At 35.9% G+C, this 10310-nt stretch overlaps 1 protein-coding gene across 1 annotated transcript; it reads right to left on the reverse strand.

Moving 5' to 3' along the window:
• Positions 1-8766: 8766 nt before the first annotated feature.
• On the reverse strand, positions 8767-9549 carry LOC113312246. Its single transcript, XM_026561004.1, has one exon. It carries the CDS (start codon positions 9547-9549, stop codon positions 8767-8769), a length of 783 nt encoding a protein of 260 aa, XP_026416789.1.
• Between the last annotated feature and the right edge of the window lie 761 nt (positions 9550-10310).

A 10310-nucleotide genomic window follows, 5' to 3' on the forward strand; every position in this document is an offset into this window, starting at 1 on the left:
TTTTCTGGAGTTTGTGAACTCCTTCCGGGAACTTAAGTCCGCGAACCCAGTCCGCGAACTTGAGTTGGTTATATCTAAAAACGATTGTTTGTGAACTTATTCATATTAACTAAGGAATGCTAAATGCAAACCGTGGCTATATAGTTCATGAACCGATTCGAGTGAATCAAATCGTTTTTGCTTCGATTGTGTCTTGTGTAGTTACATAAGATTTCCTTGCAGTTGAACAACTCTCTAACTAGTTCATTTGAGTCATTTGAACTAATTATGGTGAAGAAGAATATGGTTGATATGAAGTGCTCATATGGCTAACCATTGGTTAACTATTGTTGAACCAACAAATATTCATGTTTGGGTACGGTTACATAAACCCAAAATAGTACATTTCATTTGTGTGTAACAAGCTAAGTTTTCGATCTAGCGGTTGAGAAATATTAGCTTGATTGCAAACCCTGATTTGAAAGACTATATAAGGGAGAACTCTAGCAACTGGGAAACCTAATCCCCACACCTTACGTGTGATACTAGTTGTATTAGCTAGAGTCGATTCTCCTTTAACCTTTGGTTTCTTCTCTAAACCAGGTTAACGATTTAAAGACTTCATTGGGATTGTGAAGCCAGACCGGTACTACTTTCTCGTAGTTGTGTGATCTGATCTTGCTGATTCTATCAGGTTGAGTACAATCGTAATGATTGGCTTGAGATCTTTATCTCTGATAGGAAAGATAGAAAAGTAATCACAAACATCTTCGTCTCATCGTTTGTGATTCCACAATATCTTTTTTTGCTGCGTCGATTAAGACTATTGTGAGGTGATTGATAATACTAGGTTGTTCTTCGGGAATATAAGTCCGGTTTATCAATTGCTTCTTGTTCACCTTGATTTATCAAAAGACGAAACAAAAACTCGTAGGTATATTCGTGGGAGACGGATTTATCCATTTTGTAGACTTTTCTGTGTGACACATACTTGTTTATTAAAGTCTTCGACTTTGGGTCGTAGCAACTCTTAGTTGTGGGTGAGATCAGCTAAGGGAATCAAGTACATAGCATCCTGCTGGGATCAGAGACGTAGGAGCATAACTGTACCTTGGATCAGTGTGAGATTGATTGGGGTTCAACTATAGTCCAGACCGAAGTTAGTTTGAAGTAGGCTAGTGTCTGTAGCGGCTTAATACAGTGTGTGTTCAATCTGGACTAGGTCTCGAGTTTTTTCTGCATTTGCGGTTTCCTCGTTAACAAAATTCTGGTGTCTGTGTTATTTCTTTTCCGCATTATATTTCGTTATATAATTGAAATATCACAGGTTGTGCGTTGTTCAATCAATTATAATATCCGACCTTTTGGTTGTTGATTTAAATTGATTGACACTTGGATATTGGTCTTTGGTACCAGACAAGTTATCTCTCTAGTATTTGATAAAGACTCGCATATTTCTATTTGCTTGAGTATATATCAAATCGAGAGATTGAGATATAAACTCTTTGATATACTTTTATCTAGATTGAGCCTGACTGTCTAGTTGATTCTCTAGAAAGTATATTGGAGTTTGTCCATACAGATTGCTAATTATAATATTGGGTGTCGTTGTTGTACCCCCGCCTTTTCAGTTTATCTTAACATAAACTCCTTCGTCAGATCCTTAGATCTATCTTATGTTCAATTACCGAAGTAATCGTTTAAGATTAAGCCAACAACACTCTTAATCCAAATAATTGTGTTGATGCCGATCTACTCAATTATCAATCCAATCTACGACAAGGATAAACCGATTATTAATTGGATTCCTCTTTTACCAAAACAAGTATTGTGCACACCAAAGATTATAAACCCAAGTCAGATCTTCAATATCTTCTTTGTCTTCAAATCTTCTTAAATCTTCAATAAAAAATTGCACACAATCACTTGAATCTCTTGTGATCAATCACGCACAGAACTAACAACAGTCTAAAGATCCCTGTCGAAACTCTAAACTAGTTTGAGTGAATCTTATATCAGAAGAGAAGATTCTCAAGAATAAACAAACTAGGTGCAATCATATTTCAACCACCGTTAGTCAATCAAATCAATGAAAACAAAAGATAAACCGCAATTATCTAGTTTCCCACCAATGGTACACGCTAGAGCTTCTCAATCCCAAAGAAGACTTTAAACTGAGCGGCCGTAAGAGATTTCGCATGATTAAGTTACTCTCCTCTCCGAATAGGCGGCTACACCAATAACAACAACAAAAGTTGTTACGAAGGATTAGTTTGCTAGAAAGGCAAACTTCAAGTATTTATAGACAAGGAATTTTGGACACCAAGGAATTTCCAAAACCGAAAATATTCTCAAGATATTCATTAAATCACAAATTCGGTTTTCATAATTCCTGGAAGTGCTCTGTCCAAAAATAATGATCAAAATCTCTCGGAAAATCTAATTAGTAAATACACATTAATAATTCTGGAATTTCCCTACAAAATGAAATTAATAACCTTAATTAAAAGATTCTTAACTTACTTATGTTTCGATCCTGGGATTCTCTTCCCTTGGCCGTTAAGGAATATCTTTGAACAATTAAAAAAAATAAACATTCACAGCACATGTTCAAAGTATGTTGACATCCTTACTTTGTAAGTCCTCTTTCATACTTACAACCTTGAAACCGATTTGCCACACTTCTAAACAAGTTTAGAATTGGTTCATCCGACTTTCAAGAACTACGTGATTCAATCACAATCATGGGTTTAATGGTTCTACCAAAACAAGTTTCGGTTCCACCTCCATGTGAGTATTGTGCATAGTCACACTAGCTTTCCAAAATTCGGTTGACTAGGTACTAGGATCGGTTCCCCACATATATATGGTATTTAACTTATATGTGTTGCACATGTCCATAGGATCGGTTCCCCTTTGCCTAAAAACGTGTTGCACATGTCCATAAGATCGGTTCCCCTTTCTGCTATAAACCTTGCTGCACCCCATATAAGTATCGGTTCCCCTTTGTGATGTACTGCACCTCTTACTAGGATCGGTTCCCCTTTCCCATATTTGGTCAGACAAAACACAAACCCGATCATACCATCTCAGGTGATTACTTAAGATCGGTTTCACTAATAAAAGTCATACTAATACATAAGTCAGGCCTTTGTGAATAGTTCTACCAAGAACACAAACAAGATGTGAGCGGTTATACTCAATCACACATATTGGTTGTTCATAATATATGCAATGAATAACAAAACCAATAACACCTGGCAATTTCCTTTTCGGTTCACAAACAAGTTTATGAACTTACTTCCTTAGAACACATGTAAACATTGTTCCCTAGGATGAAATCCTCACCTCATACCCATACATAATCACAATAGCATTCAAATGATTATGGCGATGTCTTATCTACAAAGTTTAATGGTTAAGCAATAAACCTCGTATTGTATTCCTTAATACTATGTCTATCTAGAGTTCAAATATGCTTCGCAGTTATGTTTTCAATATGCACGACTTGAAATATACGTCAGGGAATGAAACAGTTGAAGTCAAATATCACTAACCTCAAGTGAAAGGATGATTGTTGTCGTTGTAGCTCCTTGCTTCTTCACATCTTCAAGACTTCGCAATGCTTGTAATGTCTCATATCCTAATACTTTCAAGATAACCTATACGAAGTTGACTCTAGTACATAATCAAGCAACCCTTAACATGAGTTTTGATTCACTAAAATATGACAACCAAACTTGACATACCAACGCTTGGTGGGTTCAACCGAGCCATGCTCTAACAGGTCCCCCTTTCTGCTATAAACCTTGTTGCACCTCATACAAGTATCGGTTCCCCTTTGTGATGTACTACACCTCTTACTAGGATCGGTTCCCCTCTCCCATATTTGGTCAGACATAAAATCACAAACCCGATCATACCATCTCAGGTGATTACTTAAGATTGGTTTCACTAATAAAAGTCATACCAATACATAAGTCAGGCCTTTGTGAATAGTTCTACCAAGAACACAACAAGTTATGAACGGTTATACTCAATCACACATATTGGTTGTTCATCATATATGCAATGAATAACAAAACCAATAACGCCTGGCAATTTCCTTTTCGGTTCACAAACAAGTTTATGAACTTACTTCCTTAGAATACATGTAAAACATTGTTCCCTAGGATGAAATCCTCACCTCATACCCATACATAATAACAATAGCATTCAAATGATTATGACGATGTCTTATCTACAAAGTTTAATGGTTAAGCAATAAACCTCGTATTGTATTCCTTAATATTATGTCTATCTAGAGTTCAAATATGCTTCGCAGTTATGTTTTCAATATGCACGACTTGAAAGATACGTTAGGGAATGAAACAGTTCAAGTCAAATATCACTAACCTCAAGTGGAAGGATGATTGTTGTCGTTGTAGCTCCTTGCTTCTTCACATCTTCAAGACTTCGCAATACTTGTAATGTCTCATATCCTAATACTTTAAGCTAACCTATACGAAGTTGACTCTAGTACATAATCAAGCGACTCTTAACATGAGTTTTGATTCACTAAAATATGACAACCAAACTTGACATATCAACGCTTGGTGGGTTCAACCGAGCCATGCTATAACAGGTCCCCCTTTCTGCTATAAACCTTGTTGCACCTCATACAAGGATCGGTTCCCCTTTGTGATGTACTGCACCTCTTATTAGGATCGGTTCCCCTGTCCCATATTTGGTCAGACATAAAATCACAAACGCGATCATACCATCTCAGGTGATTACTTAAGATCAGTTTCACTAATAAAAGTCATACCAATACATAAGTCATACCTTTGTGAATAGTTCTACCAAGAATACAAACAAGCTGTGAGCGGTTATACTCAATCACACATATTGGTTGTTCATAATATATGCAATGAATAACAAAAATAACACCTGGCAATTTCCTTTTCAGTTCACAAACAAGTTTATGAACTTACTTCCTTAGAACACATGTAAACATTATTCCCTAGGATGAAATCCTCACCTCATACCCATACATAATCACAATAACATTCAAATGATTATGACGATGTCTTATCTACAAAGTTTAATGGTTAAGCAATAAACCTCGTATTGTATTCCTTAATACTATGTCTATCTAGAGTTCAAATATGCTTCGCAGTTATGTTTTCAATATGCACGACTTGAAAGATACGTTAGGGAATGAAACAGTTCAAGTCAAATATCACTAACCTCAAGTGGAAGGATGATTGTTGTCGTTGTAGCTTCTTGCTTCTTCACATCTTCAAGACTTCGCAATACTTTGAAATGTCTCATATCCTAATACTTTCAAGCTGACCTATACGAAGTTGACTCTAGTACATAATCAAGCGAATCTTAACATGACTTTTGATTCACTAAATATGACAACCAAACTTGACATACCAACGTTTGGTGGGTTCAACCGAGCCATGCTCTAACAGGTCCCCCTTTCTGCTATAAACCTTGTTGCACCTCATACAAGGATCGGTTCCCATTTGTGATGTACTGCACCTATTACTAGGATCGGTTCCCCTCTCCCATATTTGGTCACACATAAAATCACAAACACGATCATACCATCTCAGGTGATTACTTAAGATCGGTTTCACTAATAAAAGTCATACCAATACATAAGTCATACCTTTGTGAATAGTTCTACCAAGAACACAAACAAGTTGTGAGCGGTTATACTCAATCACACATATTGGTTGTTCATAATATATGCAATGAATAACAAAACCAATAACACCTGGCAATTTCCTTTTCGGTTCACAAACAAGTTTGTGAACTTACTTCCTTAGAACACATGTAAACATTGTTCCCTAGGATGAAATCCTCACCTCATACCTATACATAATCACAATAGCATTCAAATGATTATGGCGATGTCTTATCTACAAAGTTTAATGGTTAAGCAATAAACCTCGTATTGTATTCCTTAATACTATGTCTATCTAGAGTTCAAAAATGCTTCGCAGTTATTTTTTCAATATGCACGACTTGAAAGATACGTTAGGGAATGAAACAGTTCAAGTCAAATATCACTAACCTCAAGTGGAAGGATGATTGTTGTCGTTGTAGCTCCTTGCTTCTTCACATCTTCAAGACTTCGCAATACTTGTAATGTCTCATATCCTAATACTTTCAAGCTAACCTATACGAAGTTGACTCTAGTACATAATCAAGCGACTCTTAACATGAGTTTTGATTCACTAAAATATGACAACCAAACTTTACATACCAACGCTTGGTGGGTTCAACCGATCAATGCTCTAACAATTGTATTGATGCCGATCTACACAAATAATCAATCTAATCTACTACAAGGATAAACCGATCATAGTTGGATCCTCTTTTACCGAAACAAGTATTGTGCACACCAAAGATTATGAACCCAAATTCTTCATTGTCTTCAAATCTTCTCAGATCTTCAATAAAAACCTGCACACAATCAACTTGAATCTCTTGTGATCAATCACGCACAGAACGGAGTCTGTTAACAATAGATTATCACAAGACGTCTTTAGATATACAAATAGTCTAAAGATCCCCGTCGAAACTTCGATCTAGTTTGAGTGAATCTTATATCAAAAGAGAAGATTCTCAAGCATAAACAAATTAGGTGCAATCAAAGTTCAACAACCCGTTAGTCAATCACATCAATCGAAAACAAAAGATAAACCGCAATTATCTAGTTTTCCACCAACGGTACTAATAGAGCTTCTCAATCCCAAAGAAGTCTTTAAACTGAGCGGACGTAAGAGATTTCGCCTAATTAGGTTACTCTCATCTCCGAATAGGCGGCTTCACCAGTAGCAGCACAACTGAGATAGTTTTGCTGTCTCTGAGGATTAGTTTGTTCTAAATGCAAACTTTGATATTTATAAACCAAGGAAGTTTGGACACCAAGGAATTTCCAAAACCGAAAATATTCTCAAGATATGCAATATATTCCAGATTCGGTTTCCATAATTCCTGGAAATATTTTGTCCAAATAATGACCAAAAATCTCTTAGAAAATATCCAACTAGTAAATGCACATTACTAATTTTCATTTTCTAAAAATAAAATTAAAAACATTAAATAAAAGATTCTCAACTTATTCCTTTAGCTATTAAGGAATATCTTTGAACAATTAAAGATAATAGTTATTGCACATGTTCAAAGTATGTAGACATCCTTACTTTGTAAGTTCTACTTACAATCTTGAAACCGATTTGCCACAAACAAGTTTAGAATTGGTTCATTTGACTTTCAAGAACTACGTGATTGATCAAGAACACTCAATCACCAAACATGGGTTTCACGGTTCTACCAAAACAACTTTCGGTTCTACCTCCATGTGAGTACTTTGCATAGTCACGCTAGTTACCAAAATTCGGTTGACTAGGTACTAGGATCGGTTCCCCACATATATATGGTATCTAACTTGTACTTGCTGCACATGTCCATAGGATCGGTTCCCCTTTTCCTAAAAACGTGCGGCAGATGTCCATAGGATCGGTTCCCCTTTATACTAAAAACTTGTTGCACCTCATACAAGGATCGATTCTCCTTTGTGATAGGTTGCACCTCTTACTAGTATCGGTTCCCCTTTACCCAGAGTCGGTCATACCAATAACACTAAATCGATCATACCATCTCAGGTGATTACTTAAGATCGGTTTCACTAATAAAAGTCATACCAATACAAAAGTCAGGCCTTTGTGAATAGTTTTACCAAGAACATAAACAAGTCATGACCGGTTATGCTAATCACACATATTGGTAGTTCAAAATATATGCAATGAATAACAATACCAATAATGCCTGGAGATTTCTCTTTCGATTCGCAAAACAAGTTCATGAATTTACTTCCTTAAAACAAATGTAAAATATTGTTTCCTAGTATGAAATCTTCACCTTATACCCATACATAATCACAATAGGATTCAAACGATTATGTCGATGTCTTATATACAAAGTTTAATGGTTAAGCAGTAAACCTCGTATTGTATTCCTTAATACTATGTCTAACTAGAGTATAATCTCATGCTTCGCAGTTTTGTTTTCAAAATGCACGACTTGAAAGATACGTTAGGGAATGAAATAACTCAAGTCAAATATCACTAACCTCAAGTGGAAGGATGATGTTGTTGTTGTAGCTCCTTACTTCGTCACCTCTTCAAGTCTTCGCAATACTTGTAATGTCTCATATCCTTATACTTTCAAGCTAACCTATACGAAGTTGACTCTAGTACATAATCAAGCGACTCTTTAAATGAGTTATGGCTCACTAAAATATGACAACCAAACTTGACATACCAACGCTTGGTGGGTTCAACCGAGCTATGCTCTACCACCGTGAAATACTTTTTTTTAACTCAAGATATTTTTTATTTTTTCAAAGGAATAAATTAATATACGGGTAGAAAGATTTAAAAAAAAATATCCATGAAGTGTCTTTTTTACTCAATACTTTTTTCTTTTACCCGTGATTTTTTTTTACTTAAGGAATTATTTTCAGCTGGGGCCGGTAATATTTTTTTTACTTGAGAAATTATTTTATGGTGGGACCATAAGCTCTTATTTCTTATTGGTCTAAATTTTTTCTCAAAAGATTTTATTGGTCTAAATATTCTCTGGTGGGGCCAGAAGTTTTCTTTTTTTTTTTTGCTAGGAAAATGTAGAATATATAGAAAGGATGGTTACATAGAAGAGTTTAAGAATGCAGGTATAATACCCATCCATTCTCCAGAGGTTCTTGACCTTCTACTACACTTTGATGCTTTATCTGCTAGCATCACTGACAAAGCATACTTTATCTAGCCCTTTAATTTTATCCCATTTCACTGCTTCAAATAAGGCCATACTTTCGGCTTCCTCGGCATTCCTCACATTCCCAGCTTTGAGTTTGCATCCAAGAAATGCGCCAGCAAGGTCAGTTAATACCAAACCAATACCAGATAATTTAGTATCATTATCAAAGGCAACATCAGAAAAGATAATATGACAATCAAATGACAATGTGCTAGTGACATGATCAATGGTTTTATCAGCTACAGAGGCTGGTCTAACTAGGTCATGAGGAATAGAATTGTTCAAGTATGACTCAGTATCATTGATTAACTTGAGAGCAAGTCTAGCAGTAGACTGGTGATTAAGATTTTTTCCTTGAAAGACACTGGAACATCTATCTTTCCAAATGCTCCAAGAAATTGAAAAGACAGACCCTGCCTTCTTTGTCAGTCCATCATCCGAGAGCCATTTAATAACCCAATCCTGCAGGTTAATGCTAGAAGCACTATCTTGTTTAATAATATCTGCATAAGGGGTTAGAGACCAAACAACTTTCGAAAATTCACAGTGCAGTATAATGTGTTCAGGTGATTCAGAAATACCAGAGTTACACATATTACAAGAAGTATCACGACCATTGGAAAATCTCGCAAGAACAGTTTTAGCTGGAAGAATGTTTTCATGGCACTTCCAAGCAAAAATATGAACTTTGTGCAAAATGGGAAGCTTCCACAGAGATATGTAAATATGATTACTACTCTGACGATTGTTCATGTAAATATTCTGGCCAGAGATGATTTTATAAGCTGATTTGATAGTAAACAAACCATTCTTAGTGTGTGGCCAAATGATTCTATCACAACTAGATAAAGGAATCCCAATGCCTAAATGTTGATGGTGGTTTTTAGTTCAGGGCTAAATTTATAAAATCCTGCATTTAATGTGCCGTCACTCTGCAAAGAAACGGAGCCATGTAAAAGTGATGAGTGTTCAACCTCTTCACTGACGCATTAATTGAGAAACTCAATATTTTCTCATGAAATTTGTCCAGAATGGTGCATGTAGCAACAATCCCTGATATTCTGTAAATTATGGCACCTTGCCTGTATTATTCAGTTAATATAAGTTTATTTGAATGCTTTTTGTGCTATGTTCCCCGGATGAACCCTTAATGTTGATATGGCATGAAAATTTGTGTTCACTCGCAGCACAGTAACACGAATTTCCAAGTATCAGGGATAAGGTCTTTGCATAAAGTATCCAATCAGAAAGCATATTGCTCTCTGGCAATGAACTTAAAGAACTCTGTGTCAACACATAGAATTCAATCAATTTTGTGATAATTCACAAGATTCAGATATTACCCTGACTAATTTGCAAAAATTAGGGTTTTGCGCCTTGTGCAGTATATCAGACCTTGCATGTCAACATTAAGCCTAGGAAAACTATATAATTAATCTGCCATGGATTAGTAGGTGCAAAATCTTGCCCAGAATCAGAAACCAAGAAATAGAGGAGACGCAGAATAGGAGAAG

Source organism: Papaver somniferum, chromosome 9 (genome assembly GCF_003573695.1).
Source record: "Papaver somniferum cultivar HN1 chromosome 9, ASM357369v1, whole genome shotgun sequence".
NCBI lineage: Eukaryota > Viridiplantae > Streptophyta > Magnoliopsida > Ranunculales > Papaveraceae > Papaver > Papaver somniferum.

Coding starts and splice junctions, on each gene's coding strand:
- LOC113312246 (XM_026561004.1), bottom strand. CDS start 9,549: ATGAACAATCGTCAGAGTAGTAATCATATTTACATATCTCTGTGGAAG.